At 45.8% G+C, this 18,118-nt stretch overlaps 2 protein-coding genes across 2 annotated transcripts; one reads left to right on the top strand and one right to left on the bottom strand.

Annotated features, from left to right (window-relative positions):
* Window positions 1–371: 371 nt before the first annotated feature.
* cox7a1 (cytochrome c oxidase subunit 7A1) lies at window positions 372–4,904 on the top strand. Its single transcript, XM_070970826.1, has 4 exons — window positions 372–431; window positions 3,292–3,378; window positions 3,998–4,082; window positions 4,651–4,904. Exons 1-4 carry the CDS (start codon window positions 417–419, stop codon window positions 4,704–4,706), a joined length of 243 nt encoding a protein of 80 aa, XP_070826927.1. The 5' UTR covers window positions 372–416; the 3' UTR covers window positions 4,707–4,904.
* A 1,631-nt stretch (window positions 4,905–6,535) lies between these two features.
* chp2 (calcineurin-like EF-hand protein 2) lies at window positions 6,536–9,988 on the bottom strand. The gene is made up of 7 exons (XM_070970866.1): window positions 9,889–9,988; window positions 8,526–8,598; window positions 8,206–8,286; window positions 7,710–7,822; window positions 7,542–7,603; window positions 6,885–7,007; window positions 6,536–6,637 (listed from the first exon to the last, which is right to left on the bottom strand). Exons 1-7 carry the CDS (start codon window positions 9,953–9,955, stop codon window positions 6,584–6,586), a joined length of 573 nt encoding a protein of 190 aa, XP_070826967.1. The 5' UTR covers window positions 9,956–9,988; the 3' UTR covers window positions 6,536–6,583.
* Between the last annotated feature and the right edge of the window lie 8,130 nt (window positions 9,989–18,118).

Below are 18,118 nucleotides of genomic sequence, written 5' to 3'. Positions count from 1 at the left end.
CGAGCATCAGAGTCAGCTCAGCTCTGATTCGCCCTGCAGAGCCTTCAGAGTCGCCTCCTGGAGCAGGTCCACCGAAAACACAGCGAGCTCTCCGAAAACACAGCGAGCTCTCCGAAAACACAGCGAGCTCTCCGAAAACACAGCGAGCTCTCATGAAGGTGGAATGTGCGTGAAGTGAAACGCTCGCGCTCCAGCAGCGTTAATACAATCTGTTTGCTTCCTGTGCTGCCGAGCGCAGACAGTTTGGCCTCTGCAGCAGATCGTAGTTTGGCAGAGATTCAGAAACACTGATACTGTGTGTGTGTGTGTGTGTGTGTGTGTGTGTGTGTGTGTGTGTGTGTGTGTGTGTGTGTGTGTGTGTGTCCGTCCTTGCTCGACTGAAGCCAGACGCAGCCGCTCGACACGCCGCCTCAGACATGAACCACCTGCTGGTAACTACGACTCTTTTGTTTTCCGTCTCGCTGCTCAAACTTCTCTTTTCTCTCTGTTTGTTTGTCTGAAGCCTCGGGACTCGATCCAGCTGATAAAAGGTAAGAAAGGAGCGAGTGAGCGGGAGTTTGTGCAGGAGGAGCGAGCAGGGCCTGACCTTTGCACCGGGACGAGGGGTCGGACGTTTGCGGCTCCTTTATTCTGTCTGTGGCCGCTGGGCCTCACAGTGCCGGACGGTTCTGCTCTATAAATACTGTCTGCAGCCATGACGGTGACCTGAAGACAGTGCAGCTCAGCACGTACACACACACACACACACACACACACACGCACACACACACACACACACAGAAAGCTGATGCGTCATATTTTAGCTAACATGCTTCTTTCTGATGCAGATTTTTGTCTTTAAATAATGTAAAAACTGAGTTATTTCACCTTTTCCCGCTTGAGTTTTATCGTCCAATCAACAGTTCTCTGGAAGCAAAGGTCCAACAGTCAGATCTGCTGATTGGCCAGCTGTGCAGAAGTGACTCTAACATTTATTGATCACGGACAGAAATCTGCAGGTTAATTTCACACTGAGAATCGTTTCCAGAATGTAAATATCTGCATTCAGCAGAGCTAACACAGCTGACATCTGATTGGCCGGCCCGTTATCCTACAGTCTGATTGGCTACCTGCTCGGTGGGAGGCCTCAAACCTGCTGCTGGTGAATGTCTTTGGACTGCTTTTGGTGGAACAGTTTCTTTTTGGCTTTGTTTCTATTGGTTTGCTGCCGCTCTGCTGTGTTGTGATTGGTCGGACACATTTTAAACACTGGGATGTCAAGAGGACGCAGTAATGTTTGAGTTAAAGGAGACAAACGGCACAGCAGAGGCTCTCTCTCATTGGTCAACAGCTCAGAGGAGAGCGAGCTCCTCTTCGTCAAGGTCTCACAGACCACGAGACCCCCCCCCCCCCCCCCCAGATCTGGTCGTAACTCAAACCAATGGCCGTGCCTGCAGACAGAAGTGTCAGGTTCGGAGGCTGTGATTGGCTGTGGGGTGTGTCAGTCACAGCCACAGAGGCCTGATGTGACCTTGGTAGTCGGTTAAAAAGTCAGGCAGCTTCTTAAAGCGACAGGCGGCTGCAGGAGACGACAGCTGAACTGTTTCACTCGGCCAATCAGTGTTCAGCTCCTGGAGGTTTGTTTGAGTCTGAGGTGAGGAAGAGTCCACAGGTGAGGAAGAGTCCACAGGTGACCTCTCACATGCTTCTGTGCCACAAACCAGAAAACATGAATCCTGGTTTTCGCTGGTATGAATGAATCTAAACCAAAACCTCCATGAAAACCTTCATTTCCTCTTTAAGCTGACTGAAAACACTTTGCAGGTTTGTAGAATATTGAATTTCTACGAGAGTCTCAAAAATCACCCAAATGTCTTCGTTCACTCAGATTCGAACGCATTAAAAAAGACAACTTTGTTTAAAAGACCTTTACAAACACTGATTATCGGCCTCGTCGTCTTAATGCTGAGATATTTCCTAATGTTTCTGATCTTATTCGACTCTATATTGAACATATTTTCAGTACAGGTACGAGCTGATGTTTGGCAGGAAGCTCAGCTGTGCTCGTTAAAGCTCGTTAACGATGTCATCTCAAACAGACGACCAGCTAACGTGGTCAAAAATAATCTTAAAACGTCAAAGTGGAAACAGAAGTTTGGTCCGGAGCTGGACCGCAGAGCGTCAGCTCAGCAGACCAATGACAGCTCAAACCTTCAGCCTGAACTCGTCACCAGACGCCGTTCAAACATCAGCGTCGAGCTGCTTCTCGCTGGTTTTTAGAGCTGTTCACTGAGCTGCTGCTGCTGCTGCTGCTGCTGCTGCTGCTGCTGCTGCTGATGATGATGATGATGATGATGATGATGATGATGACGATGACGATGATGACGTGATGATATGGTGAGAGTCAGACTGGCCTCAGTTTCACTCCTGACTCTGATCACATCCTGTGTGGTGGAAAAAGGAACAGAGAGTTTTCAGGTTTTTAGTTTCCAGTCACCACAGTAACCAGTGAGGCTCCAGCTGGAACCAGTCTGGAAACCAGAGCTGATAGAAGCTCACAGTCACTTTCCCGTGTTTCACCTGCCTCGCTTCAGCATCGCAGCGAGTCGTTCTGCAGGCTGAACTATCACAGGTTCAACAGACTTCAGATCAGATCATTGAGCGACTTTCAAAGACACTGAAAGCAAATCGTCAAACAGAAAATCAATTAGAGGAAATGTAGAAGGTTTGAAACCAGAGGCCTGAGACAGAAAATGTATTTTCTGTTTATTTTAATAAAATGGTGACTGACACCCACAATTTGAGTGATAATATGATTTATCTGGCAAACTGGTGACGGTCTGTTATTGTCCCAAAGCACAGTTAGTTAGGTCATGATATAAAACTTGCAGAGGAAACGTCGCCAATATCAACGCAAGGAAGCAAAAATGTGAGAAACCTGCAGAAGGTTTCATTGACAGCAGCTTAAAGGTCCAGTGTGGAGGATTTAGTGACACCTAGTGGTGAAGTTTCAGAATGCAGCCAGCTGAAAACCGTCGCCTCACCGCCCGTTACTCACGTCCAAGTGATTACACGCTAATGGAAACATAGTCATGAATATATCAGTTTGTTGTCCTCATGAATCGGAGCTGTGACGTGACGTCAGCTCCAGAGACGGCGAGTTTGGACATGTGACCTTTAAATCTTCACTGTTGGTCAACAGGAAGCTACGACAGAGATCTCCTCACAGTTCGGGCGTCTCTAACCTTTCACCTTTCCTCCGTCCTGTCCCTGTTTTCCCTAACTGAGCTTCTCGTTTCTTTGTGTTTCCAGAAAGTTCCACTTCTGGCCGGACGTGCTTTCAGCAGCTCTGCCAGACAGCTGAAGAACAAGGTCCCCGAGGCCCAGAAGCTCTTCCAGGTAGCATGACAGTACAGAACCTAACCCTCAACCCTGAACCCTGAACCCTGAACCCTGAACCCTGAACCTGAACCTGAACCTGAACCTGAACCTAAACCTGAACCCTGAACATTTCCAGAAGGTAAAGAAGGAGCTCAGATCCTCCACATCCTGCAGCTGCAGGCAGTCGTTATTTCACCTCAGCATCATGAAACATGAGGCCACAAACAGTTTGAGGCCGGAACAAGAAACAAAGGAGGACTTACAGAGGATTGTCTAATGCGACCACTCAGCCAAGTTCCACTGAAACACGTCTGTAAAAGGGCTTCTTCAGCTCCTTCTGGACAAACGTCTCCGTCCAGCTCCAGACTGGCAGAGACAGACAGACGGTTTAATAATGCACCGTCATGTCTGTAGCTTTGTTGTATGAGGGTCTGATTATATGAAGACAGCAATGAGGGACATTTCTTCCTTGAGTTTGTCTTTCAGGCAGCACTTCCCATCAGGCACAGAAAACATGTCATATACCTGCGTAAAAGCACCACCACACCTCCGGTTAGCATGCTGTGTTGAGCAATATTAGCTCAATACTAATGCATTAGCATACACAGCTTTCACTGTGTGGTTTCTATGGTTACAGGAGGACAACGGGTTGCCAGTCCACATCAAGGGAGGAACCAGTGATGTCCTGCTCTACCGGGCAACCATGACAATAAGTTTAGCAGGTAACATTCAGACGTCTGAGGAAGAAATTCAGAAGTTTGATGTGGAAAGCTGCCAAAATAAAATGTCGACGTGCAATCTGCCCTTCAAAATAAAAGACGAAATGCAACCCAGGACGTCCAGTTTGACTGACAGATACAGAGTTTTTAAGTGTCCATGTGACAAAGTTAAAGTACAGTCACATCAGGTCAACGAAGGAAGTGACATCACAGCTCACATGTGGGTGATGAATAAATAACGTTCAGGGTGATAACGTGTCTGAGAGGGACGTTACAGTTTCATTAAACACCATCTGAAACCACTTTGGTGACCTTTCAGAACAAACTGCGTTAGCAGAAAGTCTGCAGACTGTAAACTCAACAAGCCAAAAACTGATTCCCAAAGGTTTGATGGTTCAATGAGAGATGTGTCGGATTATTTCTCAGAAATACACACAAACATGCTTTTAGTCTAGAAAGGTATTAAGCTGAAGAATTCATTGCTGAGCTACTAAAAACTATGAACAGATAAGCTAAAAGAAGTACTGAGAAGTGTCCTCTGATGTCTTTGTTATTCGCGTGTCCTCTACAGGAACCTGCTACTCGGTGTACTGGCTGCTCATCGCCTGCATGCCGAAGAAAGCTTAGAGAAGAACCGACGCCGGGCTCGGTCTAACGCATGGAGAACGACGCCCGGCTCCGTCCAGCACTAACGTTTGTTGTGTGAATTCTGTTTGATTCCTGTCACACTTTCAGTTTGGATGGAGGAGGGAAGGAAAGAGTTCAACAATCTGTCACTCAAAGTAAAATTACGTGTGTGAAAAAGGATTTTGATGAAAATAAAAACAGGTCAGTTAAAGAAAATGTTTCATATTCGTATTGTGTGCACGCTGTTGGATGCTTCAGCCCACATGAAGCTGCATCGTCCCGTTTTATTTACCACAGAGGCATCAGGACACTTTCACAACGCAGCGTTTCTCAGAAAGGTGGTGCACACCTGGAGAAAGGTAGGAGTTCCTACGTGAGTCAGTGCTGGAGGATCCGCCTCGAGCCTGTCAGTCAGACCCAGCATCTGCCTGCTGGTCTCACCGTGGGTATGTTTGATTTGAGACACTCAGTGTGCTCGCTGGGTGGTGCTTCAATGGATTTTTTCACAGATCAAAAACAGGGGTTGAGATTTGAGGATCAAATGTGGGTTCTTGAACATTTTGATCTGGATTTTCATCTCCATGTGTCTTCAAGACCCAAAGTCTGCAGGATTTCATCACCTGACTGATCTTCAGCCAGAGAGGAAGAGGAGGAGGTAGCTGAGAGAAATGAGCTCACATGTTTAGATGAAAACCTACTGAGTTTTTCTTCTCGGGGCTCAAGATCTACTCAAAGAAGAACGTCGACAACACAGAACAAATCCACGATGGAAGCTACCGACGGACATGGCTTCGATAGAAATTTAATTTTTATTATTCTTTAATTATTTCATATGAGAAAGAATTTAAAGAAATGAGGATTTGAGTTTGAGAGGACGACTGAATGTTTCTCTAATCTTCTCCAGCTGTTACACCATTGGCTGCCAGAGAAGAAATATCCAGCAACAGCTTTACCTAGTGGTGAAAAACAGGAATTACAGCACTCTTTCTGTGACCATGTTTTCTAAGGCTGAAATAAAAATACATTAACTTTACATTCAACTTCTTCATCACCTTTCATGTACATTACATGGCCAAAAGTATGTGGACACACCTGTATTTTGGGAAGCTTGGACTCATGGATTAAACCTTTTGAATGAACTGGAACGCCGATGGTCAACCAGGCTTTAAGGCGCTGGCACACTGAACTTTGTCCAGTTTCTAATCTGAAGAAGGAGACTGTGATTGACAAAGTAAAAATCACTGATACAAGACATGAGTTTAAAGGTATTTATTTAAGACTAAATGCACACAATCGGACACTGAAGAGCACAGTTCCTTGTGGTAGGCGGTCGGTTCCAACCTTTACAATCATTTAAACATGAACAAGCAGGTTCAAGCCGAAATGCTCAGACTGAAAACCTTTTAAATGTTGGTTTGTCTTTGGTTAGACTGTCCTCTTCTCTCACACTGTCTCTGAAATCATCCCTGTGGAGGCTGCAGGTGGACATTTTGTCAGCGTTTCTTCTCTGTGAGCATCATTTCGCAGAGAGTCGTTGATCGAGTTCTACTCTGACATGCCGAGCTGGTTTTCTGGTTGTTGGATGTTCAGTGGTAGTGGTGGTTTTTCTGTACCCTTACAGAACTGAATCCTGGGTGGAAGACGAGAAGTTTACCCCTGTCCCCCCTCATCCATGTGTCAGTGCTGCTAGTGGTGCTCGGTGTCAGCGCCTTCCTGTACCATGATGGACTCCTGAGGCTTTTCTATTCTAATTAAAAGATTATTCTTCAGTCGTTCTTAATCACTCATTCCCATCTTGTCCCGTCTTGCAGGTTTTAGCAGCTCTTCAGACTGTTTCCGACCGTCGTGGGCTGGAAAAATGTTTGCAGGTTGTGTCTTTATCTCAGGAAGCGAATACTCATCTTGTGATCGATGTTCACTTTCTCCAGTGACTGAAAACAAAATAATAATAATGATAATAACTCAAATTTTAAGTTATGTTACTTTACTTTTCTATTGATACCCTGAGACATTTGGAGTGTCCCCTTCAGGATGTTCGTCATCTTTTTGGACATTTAATATTTAGAGTTTATTTCATTGTTGAAAGATGTTTGAAGAGTTTTAATCAAAGAAAAGTTGAGGAACACAAACAGCAACATTCAGATTAATAACCCCAATTCTCCGAGTCGACCCTCTGACCTTTCGGAACTCGTCGAAGGAGATGGCATCGTCTTTGTCCAGGTCGGCCTCCTGGATGGCTCGCTCGACGATGCTCTGCAGCTGCTCCTCCGTCACCTGTATCCCCAGCATCGCCCGTAACACCTGTGATTTACAACTGATCAGTAATCAAGTAGTTCAGATCTCTCTGACAGACATTTTTCTGTAGAATCTAGAAGCTTCATTTCCTCGTCCACAAAACTTACTTGTGGTGCACCTCAGGGGTTGATCCTGGGCCCTGTTTTCTTTTTTTATTTACTTGGTTCCTCTCATAATCACACACATAATCAGTAGAGATAATATATCGCTTCATTTCTATACAGACGATACACGATTATATGTTCCTGTCATTCCTTGTGATAGAACTAGTTCGGTTGCCCGAACAGATTGCTCTGGAGGACATCTCCTATCGTACTTCAACTTAATAAGGATGAGAATGATAGAATTATGTCGAAGACCTTTGAGGAGATGATTTCAATTTTCAGTTTCACTTTAATGTTTTTTGGATTTTCAAACCGACAAACTTTTTGTTGCAGTCGTCAGCTTTTTGCACTGCAGGAACTCAGTGTGGTGAAGTACTGATGTTCTGTCACAAACCACGTCAGTGCAGAGACAGTGATGAGTTAAAGAGCTACAGACCTGAAGAAGCTCCGCTCTGGAAATCTTTCCATCTCTGTCCTGATCATATAACTGGAAAGCAACTGAACACACAGACAGACAGCTATTAAATCATTTTCTGAGAGGAGCTAAGTGCATCAGAGGTCTAGAAATGAAAAGTTGAGGCATAACATGCCAAACTGGACCAACATTTGAGTTTCCTGGTGCTGCTCTTGGCCGGTTCCTTCTGGGTTCGGTTTGTTTCTGAAGGCCGGAAATGAGCCAGAATCCGGACGAAGGAGGTGAAGTCCACTGTTTCCTGTCTGGAGAGAGAGAGACAGGAAAGGGAAATGTTTCCTGTTTCCTGTTCACAGTAACTAACAAAACACAGGATAAAACATGAGCGGCTGTGAGTGAGTTACGTTTGCCATATGAAGGAGTGAATCTGTTCATAAGTCATAATTGTCCTCCATCTGATCTGCTTCAGACAGCTTTGTGATTCAAAACCAACACAAATAACAATGTGATGGTTTACACGACTGAACATAAAGCTGCCGGGCAGCAGAAGAAGTCAGTCAATATGTACGTAAAGTAAGTGTCTGTGTGATGTCGTTAAAGGTCTAAAACTGAAGAGAACAGCATTGCGGTTCTTTAATTTTCTAATCTAATGCAGTCTGAAAGCAGAAGCATGAGCAGGCTGCCGTACCCCGGAGAGAAGAAGCTGCTGATGATTCTGTCTCCGATGGGGTTCAGGGCCAGTTCCCGAAGTGCTCCGAAGTCCTGAGGCCTGAGACGCAGACAGAAAGCTTTTAGTACGCTAACGCCACGAAGCCGCTGATGTCAGCATAACGTCATCCAACAGCATCAGAAACTAATGAGCTGAATCAACGCCTCTCCAAAATAGAACTTCGAAACCTTCATGAAGGCAAGAAATCATCAACCCAATCACCAGAATAACTGTTAGCTTCGGACTTTCTCTGTTCATTTTGTCTCAGTTTGTGGTTTATCAGAGAAGCTGTGACCAACCTGAGCTGTCCACTCTTGTCTTTGTCCAGGAACTCAAACCTCTCGTAGAGACGAAGGATGGTGGCAGCAGAGACTGGAGCGAAGACAACGTTTGATTGGTTAGAGACGTTAACAGCACAGAGGATCAGCCTCTCCTCCAGCCAGTCAAAACAGAGCTTTCAACCAGTAAATGAGTAAATGAAGAGGTGGATTGTGACGGGTAATTTCTCCACAGGAAGCTGATTTTTATAAAAATTAACCGACTTCCTGTCTGTAGCTTTCAGCTTCAAGCTCATTGGTTCCCACTGAAGATGAACTATTTATAGATAGCTCATAAATATCTAGTTTCATGTTTAAAGGGTTCCTCAAACAGCTGTTTGCTGCAGTTTTTTTGATGAAATAGAGCATTTGTTTGGGACAATTTGAGAGACAAACAGTCGCTCCTGAGCGAAGCAGCACAGTGAAGGTTTGGACGTCCTCCAGCGTCTTTATCAGTGAGGACAGTTCAGGGTGTCCACACTCAGACTGAGATAAACAGCAGATGAAACGCAACTGATGAGTTTAACAACACCCACTGTGCTGCTCACACACACACACACACACACACACACACACACACACACACACACACACACACACACACACACACAGTTAGCATGTTCATTTATTTTAGTGCTAATACTGCAAGAAATGGTACAAATTCATTCATACTTACATTCTTTTATCTGTTATTTTTAATACTATTTTCCTTATTTTGGCTGTATGTTAAAAATATGATTGTAGAGAAAATAACAGACATTATTTGATTGTCCAAAATCCTAAATGAAAATCATCAGAAATGTTAAATATGAATGATAGAAACATGTTCAGGACTATTCAGGCAAATTAAATTATAGTAATTTTACAGTAAAGTTAAGTTATTTTCAGCTGTGTATAGAAGATCAGTTAATAGAAAACCTAGTTTAAAGGTGTGAAGCACTGATAACAGATACGAACGACTGATCTGTTGAGGACGTAAACAGTCAACAGAAGCTTTATGACACACTGTAAAAAGTGTTTGTGAGTAATCAGATTTCAGTGAATGTCTGTGTGATTGTGCTCGCTGTGTTTTCTGTCGCTGACTTTAAAAAAGCAGATGAAGTGCAGCAGGACGCGTCCTTTCCGCCAGCTGTGGCTTCATGTTTCTCAGCTGTCGCCGTCCTTCAGTGTGTTTGGATTCAGGTCAGACTTTAACAGATCGAACAGCTGCGATGACTCATGGAGGCTTTTTCCAGCTTTTTAAAGACTGACAGAAGTTAACTTTAGTCTAAAGATTAAACTCTCTTCCAGTGGTCCTCAAAGTGTCTCAGAAGCAGCAGCTGAAGGTAAAAATGTCTGAACTCACATCCAGTTTCCTGCATGAGCTGCTGGCCGCTCGGGACGTCGTCCACGCTGGAGCTGCTGGAGCCCATCCTGCTGACCTGGAGTCAGCCTGCCTGTCGTCTGCAGCTTCAGCCCGCCTGCGTCTTTCTGTCTGCAGTCTGTCCACCGAGCACAGGCTGCTCAGCCAATCACGGCTCGCCTCACAGCACGCACCGACCAATGAGCATCCTCGCCTGCTGAACGACTCACACACTGCAGGTGGATGACATGAAGCTGACAAACTGTCACTTTAACGGAGGTAAAAGTAGAAATATCACAGAGTAAAAATACTCCTACAGAAGTATCACCAGCAACATGTACTGAAAGTATCAGCAGTAAAAGTACTCGCTAAAACGCTCCTTTCAGTTTTCACTCATCAAATCTTCAGAATCCACTTTTTCTCATTTTATGCACTCGATTTTCTCACGTTAATGTGATGTCACAGCTACAAAAATATTGATTAGAGTTCATTGATCTGATTCTTCATCTGCTGAGTGTGATGAAGATGAGCTGGGTGCAGCACTGCTGCAAACTGGACACGAGATGGAGCCGTTTCCACACAAATACACTCGTCCACTGTCCTCAGCAGTGCTGCCGATCATCCCGCTGTGACTGCTGGGACGCAGTGAGGACAGCAGAATGAGGACACGTCCGTCCTCAGTTATTGATTAGCAACAGCAGAGGTGAAACTCAGCGTGGACAAACTGAACAGAAACTAATGATCAATACGTTTTTATATCAATGATTTGATCCTAAACAGGTGTTTTATTAATGTGTTTAACAGCTCTGAATCCTCCTGTGAGTTTAAAATTGTATAAAATAAGTTCCCATGTTGGATTATGAAGTATTAGTATACTGTGAAATGTACTCATTACATTAAATATTTCGTTTGTGATACTCATAAATGAAGTATTTAGTCATAAATACTCCTTCTCTCTCCACTGATGAAGGTCACAGCACGTGGCTGAAAGCTCCAGAAGGTTTTATTTCCATATTTACAAGCAGTTTCAAAATGCAAACACAAACTTCAGACTGTTTGAAGCTGCAAACTGAGTTTTTATGTGAACTGCACATTAAACGACTGATAAACTCAACCCGCTCGCAGTCAGAGACAAACATGAAGAACGTGGAGCTTCTATAGATAACGAGCCAGACGTTTCCCTGAGGAGCAGAGCGAACACTTCATCCATCAGCTGGATGCTAACAGCTTCCATGTGATCTGCCTCACAGCTTGTTCTGCTGCCCTCTAGTGGCCAAAAAAATCTACCCAAGCAGCTTTAAGTGTGCGTGTTTGTTGGTGTTTTGTGGTCGTATGAGCCGTGTTGGAGCTGCTTTCATCAGAGTTTACAGACAAATATCAATAATCAATCAATAATCAGGAAAATGTTTTCTTTTTCTTCATCAGCTTCTCTCTGTGGACCAAAAAGGAAACTAGGTCAAAGTCAAATTCCAAACAGTTCAGAGCACACACACACACACGCACACACACACACACACACACACACACACACGCACGCACGCACGCACGCACGCACACACACACACACACACACACACACACACACACACACAGTGTTTGCATTCCTCTCTGGTCACATTTGCAGTTGATTTATTAACTCTGTTCATGGAATAAAGAGCTGCTGCAGGAGGATTAACCCTCTGTTTGACTGACCTCAGCTGCAGCTGAGACACCTCACCTGTGCCCAGGCTGTTCTTCGTGCATCTTTTCTGCCGTCCATCGTGGCGTCCAGCTGTCCTGCTTTCTGTCTGTCTGTTTCTGAGAATTCACCCCCTCACCTTCAGTTTACCTGTTGCGGTTTTTCTGGGCGTGAGAATGAAAGTGCAGGTGTGTTGGGCGTGTGGAAGCAGGTGACGGGCGACACGTGGGCGGCAGCAGAGATGACAGATGACAAGCCACGTGGCAGAGCGCTCACACTGAGCGACATGAAAGAAAGACAGACAAGGACAGAGAGACACGACGTCCTGACCGCAGTTTGACACATAAGACATTTCTCTCTGTGTCAAAAGGGCCTCAAGTCAACTGTCACCATGTTTGCGTCTCTGGTACTTAAGACAACGTCTCCGTTGGCAATCCCACCCACAGAGCTGTGATTGGCTGAGTGCTCTTCCAGCCAGCCGTCAATACAACAGCAGAGCTTTCAGCAGTGAATCACAACTAAAAGTCAGCAGGACGAGAAGAATCATCTGTGATGATCAGCTGGACTGATCGACAGCTGGACTGATCGACAGCTGGACTGATCAGCAGCTGGACTGATCAGCAGCTGGACTGATCAGCAGCTGGACTGATCGACAGCTGGACTGATCGACAGCTGGACTGATCAGCAGCTGGACTGATCAGCAGCTGGACTGATCGACAGCTGGACTGATCGACAGCTGGACTGATCGACAGCTGGACTGATTGACAGCTGGGTTGATAGACAGCTGGGTTGATCGACAGCTGGGTTGATCGACAGCTGGGTTGATTGACAGCTGGGTTGATTGACAGGTGATCGTGTTGATGGATTTCTGAATCGCAGGTCGACACAGACGCAGTTCTGCTCTGCTGCTCGGCTCAAAGGGTTTTTATCCCGACTGTCACAACTAATGAAACAAAAAGCATGTCAGCATGTGTGTGTGTGTGTGTGTGTGTGTGTGTGTGTGTGTGTGTGTGTGTGTGTGTGTGTGTGTGTGTGTGTGAGAGAGTGAGTGTGTGTGTGTGTCTGTTGGCTCACAGCCAGCAGGAAATGAATGAAGTTTTCCTGGCTGAGTGAACTTTGACCCCCTCCCTGCTCCGCTGACTGCCTCCTGGCTCTGATGCAGACAGAAAATACATCATGATACACACAGTAAGTACACAAGAATACTTCAGGAGTACAACGAAAAGTATCTGAAAGCCGCCCTGACAGCTGATGATGTGTGCTCAGGGTTTATGATACACGTTAAAAACATCTGCAAAAGTTATCGTTGATGTTGATAAAAATACCAGAAATGCTGAGACGTGTTTTCTTAAAGGTCGTCTGGTTCAGTGGATCGATGGAGGCCACAAGCACACCTGTACCTGTCCGCACCGCTCTGTGGTTGGAGCCTTTGGCGAGGATGTCTGTGATCTTTGGCTCAGATTCATGCATTCATACGTCAACGTTTCACTTGTGGTTCGCCCTGAAATGCGAGCATGCACAGATTCAGTTCAGATCTCACCACGCCCCAACACACACTAAGAAACGTGGAAACGACCCCCATCAGGTGCTGGTCTCAGCGAGGACTCTGCAGTCCTGCTCACAGGTGGTCAGCAGGAAACACGTTGAACTGGCTGTTTGTGTTAATAAAGCTTCAGATAAGAGCTTTAAGAGCTCCGTGATGAACGCAGTCGCAGGTTTAATAAGGAAATCAGAGCGCTGGCTGACTGGTTGTACTGGTCAGCTCCCAGTCTAACAGACTCGCTGTGTAAGAGGCTGAAACTTTGTCTCGTTAAAACCTATTTTTTGTGGAAGTATGTGAAGAATGTGGTTATATAACTGTGCCATTGTTTCCAGAGACAAATGAGAGGTGACACTCAGCAGTCCAGCGTGGACGGAGAGGAGGAGGAGGAACATCCCACCGAGTCCAGGCGGGCCGGTAATGAGAGAAAATTCCTGCCCGACGCAGGAGAGAGAGACACGGAGGGAAACCGGCATGTTCCGGTGATACTGATTCATCCATTATTAACCCGAGCTGTCACGTCTGAGGTCAATCGATGTCTCCACAGACAGTGAGGACAGTCCGGAAACAGTCAGCCGGTAAATCCCGACAATTCCTTCAGGCCAGCGTTTCCACTGGGACACAAGAAGTCTTCATCACGGATCCTGTTCCTGCTCTCCAGAGGACAATCCCATCAGATTTCAATGAGCTTTCCTCGAGACATGCGCTGTGCTAGTCCTTTATGTCTACTGAGGTTCAGTGTGTCCAACAGTTTCCAGCAGAAACCTTTTGAACATGCAAAAGACCAACATACCTCAGAGTGAATCATCTTAAGATAAGATAAGAGGTGTTTATTAATCCCACGCTGGGGAAATTATGTTACTGCTAGCAAGTCCTAAAAATCAAAACAGCAAAGACAGAGCACAGAGGAGATAAAGAGGATAAAGAATCAATAAATCAACTATGTACAGATTATAAAATACTGCTGCCAGTACTCTTATGAGGAAAACCACCTGTGCCACGTGTTGAGAAACGCTGTTGCATAGAAAGAACACTGAATTGCATGAGTCTAAATGTGCAACATGTGCAAACACTGTTGCCAATATGGATAATAAATACAGTGTTTGAACTGCTGAAAAGATGGACAACAAATTAAAAGTTGCATCAGATGTAGACCGCTGCACAGAAACCTGCAGAGGGACCACAGAGGACCTCAGTCGTCCGAGCAGGTGGAGACGACTTTGGACATCTGTGTTGTTTGTCCAGTTTGCGGTTGAGGTGAACACCCAAGTATTTGTCCACGTCTCATGTCCAAACCTGGATGCTGACGGTGTAACCTGTGGCACAGTCCTTCAGAAATCAGTCACCATCTCCTTCATGTGCAGGTGGTTCAGTCCAGGTGACAAAGTTGTTGATGATCTCGCTGTATTCCCGTTCGTTAAACACTGATTTCTATCAGTAAACTGCCACGAGATCAGTGGTGAAATGAAGATATTCTGCAGCCTCCTATGTGACGGATCAATGGCGACCAATCCAAGCCAGATGCAAAGAGAATGACAACTCCAACTTCTGCTGTCAAGATAACTGAAAGACTATAATCCCATTAAGATTAAGATCAGCTGCAGCTTCATAGACGCTGTGTCTTGGAAACAGGACAACGGCGTCGTGTTGCTTAAGCATCAGACATTTTTATCCTGAACTTCCAGGGATGAAGGTTTAGTTTCACAATGACGCACTTCGGTCGTTGCCCCTGAATTCCTGCTCGCTGTCAGCTCTAAGTGGATGGATGAACGCATCGTTTCGGTCAACGACCTCCATCAGAAACCAAACCCACAACATAAAAATGTGTTTTTAGCAGAGCCACAGGCTGAATATGAGACTCAGGCTGCTCTGCGTCCATCGTTCTTCTGTCTTGATGTTTAAAAATCACTTATTTTGCATGAACCCTCCAGTTTTGTCTGCGAACCATCCCTGCCAAAGGTCACGCTCAGCAGCAACAACAACTGGATGACATGTGATTCAGATATTCATGTTCCCCTCACATGAGCTGACTTTTCATCTAGCGCCACCATCAGCTCAACATTTAATGTGCCAGGACTTTATTTTATGAGCGACCGCCTGCAGAACTGGAGACTTTCCCATCAGCCTCGGCGGGATTTTGTTGTGCGATGTTGAACATGGTGACATTAGACCTGCTTAACTTTAGCAATGTTGTATCCACACAGAGGTGGAGGCGGGTGGAGCTGAGGCGGGCCGGATGAAGCCTGGCTGAAACCTCGCGGCTAGAGGGAATTGATCACTTTCTTTCACAGGATTTCATTTGCCTACATTTGAGTCGCACTTCCTAGAAAGCTGCTGTTCTTGGGTGTCAGCGATCAGTTGCCTGGCAGCACACGCAGCAGTCACATGACCGTGATCTTCCTCTTGGAGGGCTGTTAGCGTAGTGACGCTGGATTCACATCCTGTTTGATCTGCTGATGTCAGCGCTGGACGCAGTGATGATTGTGTGTGTGCAGCTCACAGCGGCTGAGGTCAGGACATGCGTAAGGAACGCCGACAGCTCGGTGATGGCGGCCTCGGTTTGGGACCTGCTCTCACAGAAACGGTGTAACTAAAGCTGATAATCATCTCTTTTAAGATCTTATTGTTGAACCGGCTTTAAATTCCCGGCTGAAAGCCCCGTCGCCGCCTCTTCCACTTCCTCCAGCTCATGCTCGGGAGTTTCCAGTTGTGTTGATCGCTGAACTGGTTTCTGGTTTTCTTTTTCAGCTTCAAGCCGAAAGATGTGATTTACTGTAAGTTCCTAAAGAGTTAAACACCGACTGAGTCACCGCCCTCTGAGGCCAATCACACGTCAGCCGGTATCCGCTGAGCTGATGGACGCTGCAAAGGCAGATACAGGAGGGACGTGTTTCTCTTTCATTCAGTCCACATTTCATTTCATCCTGTGAGCCGTCTTCATCTGGACTCACTCAACAAACCATCGTTAAAGCCTGCGTGTTGCCTAAAGATCAGAGTCTTTATACCAACTGTGAAAATGCACAAAATTTAAATTTTCATCAGGAAAAAACAAGAATCTCAAAATGTTTCCTTGAAAAAATGACAAAACTGTGTTGAACGTCTGTATTTCATCTAAATAATATAAATGTAAAAAAGAACGTAGTCGGCAGTTTCTGATGCTTAAAATCAGACGTAGAACCGAAACGTAACTGTACTGATCTGCAGTCGAATCTCATGGTTGACTGTAATAATCACTGGAGGTCACTTTGTTTGTCCTGACGACATTCTTTCAGTCTGAATGTGAACCGCTCAGACGCTTTATTTAACGTCCGGTCCAAACAGTGCTCAAAGCTCCCAGGCTGCCGTCTTATGCAATGAAAGCGTGAGTCAAGTTATACTAGGCGATGATGTCAGAGCGCAGCAGCCATGTTTGTCTTCACACAAACAGTCTGTGACTCACCTGCCCGACAGGTTTCAGAGTGACACAAACCTCCGACGACGACAGGAAGACGTTCGCTCCAACGACTGATGTCCAATGTCTTTATTTAACTTTTCCCAGAAATCAGTGTTCATGGAGGCAAAAACAGTGGAAGAAGTACTCAAAGTACTCATTATGCAGTAAAACTCCACTAAAAACATACTGTGTGACTGGATATTTACTACATGCTGTGACTGGTTAATGTGCATCAGATTTTAGGAAGTGCTGTCACATGAATGAGAAGCAGTGGAGTAGAAAAGTGTGTACAGTAGTACCTTAAAGTAGTACTTAAACACAGTACTTTCATCATCGAGTCACATGCTCGGTTTCTACCAGCAGTCTGGAAACTGGAATTTAAGTTAGACAGACGAGAGGACGGACAGCGCATTCTTAAGTTTGACTCCAATTCTTAATGCAAGACGTGGACAAAGAGCGGAAACATGGCGGGACCATCGTCAGTCCAACAGACAGACAGACAGACAGAAGACACGTCAGACCACATCTGGAGGCGGTTTGACTCACACTGTGATCAGATCTCATGTGGACGCACATGGAAATAAGCTCCAGATGAGCCAGAGGAAAGAGAAGAAGAGCTCATACTGCAGCAACGCTCCAGGAAGTGCTGCGAGGGTCATGTGACCGAAGCTAGCACGACTGCTAGCATGACTGCTAGCACGACTGCTAGCAGGCCTGTCCACTGGCTACAATTAGCTTCCCACAGGAACTTCAGTCAAAGACACAGACACAGCCCACAGAAGCCGTCTCCGTCTGTCTCGCCAGTTTGTGAATAGTCCTGAAATGTAATCTACAGGATTCGTGGACGCGAGTTTCCATATTTGTTGTCCTCCCACACCGCTGGTCAAACCTGGATGTTACACCTAGATAACGAGAACACTCGTTAACAGCAGGTGTGCAAAGACCCGATGATGATGAGACACGTTATGCAGATGCAGATCACGTGTCAACACCTGGTGGAGGAGACGGACGGACGGACGGACGGACGGACGGACGGACGGACGGACGGACGGACGGACGGACGGACGGACGGACGGACGGACGGACGGACGGCGGAGCGCTGAACAAACATTCACCTCTTCAGAGAAAAACAAGCCAAAGGTCAGTTCAGCCAGCGCTCAGCCTCAGTTTTGGTTTCGTTATTATCAGAAACCGTTAACTGATCTGACCTCAGTCTGCTTCACCTTTGTGCCTGAGAGGATTAAAGGAACCGGGATCGCCTGCTGGCAGGAAACAGGAAGTGACCAGTTTTCTTATCACGTTTGCCCGCGTCCAGCCGGTGACGCTGCGTGCCGCTCTGCGAAACCATGAGGAGATCAGCTCTTTGACCCTTTTCATGGAACTTCCTGGTTTCCTGTTTTCTGGTTTCTGCCTCAGCGAACGGTTTCTGCTGAAGTTTGATTGACGCAGCTGATAAACGGCTCTCCGCTGAAGTGGAATAATTGTTTTTTAATGACGCTCTCTTTTTATGTACAGCAACGAGACGCTTCACATCACATAAAACACTCAGTGCGTTCTCAGTGTTTCTGGTTGACGGATCCTC

Source organism: Chaetodon trifascialis, chromosome 9 (genome assembly GCF_039877785.1).
Source record: "Chaetodon trifascialis isolate fChaTrf1 chromosome 9, fChaTrf1.hap1, whole genome shotgun sequence".
NCBI classification, from domain to species: Eukaryota; Metazoa; Chordata; class Actinopteri; order Chaetodontiformes; family Chaetodontidae; genus Chaetodon; species Chaetodon trifascialis.
Note: the sequence above shows the minus strand (reverse complement) of the source record. Positions and strands in the feature narration are given on the sequence as shown.

Excerpts from the sequence above, each read along its gene's own strand:
- chp2 (XM_070970866.1), bottom strand. The coding sequence starts at position 9,955 with ATGGGCTCCAGCAGCTCCAGCGTGGACGACGTCCCGAGCGGCCAGCAG. Across the intron at positions 8,599-9,888 it reads GCTCATGCAGGAAACTGGAT|TCTCTGCTGCCACCATCCTT; the intron begins GTGAGTTCAGAC and ends TCTTCGCTCCAG. Across the intron at positions 8,287-8,525 it reads GACAAGAGTGGACAGCTCAG|GCCTCAGGACTTCGGAGCAC; the intron begins GTTGGTCACAGC and ends TCTGCGTCTCAG.
- cox7a1 (XM_070970826.1), top strand. Across the intron at positions 3,379-3,997 it reads AGGCCCAGAAGCTCTTCCAG|GAGGACAACGGGTTGCCAGT; the intron begins GTAGCATGACAG and ends CTATGGTTACAG. Across the intron at positions 4,083-4,650 it reads CATGACAATAAGTTTAGCAG|GAACCTGCTACTCGGTGTAC; the intron begins GTAACATTCAGA and ends TGTCCTCTACAG.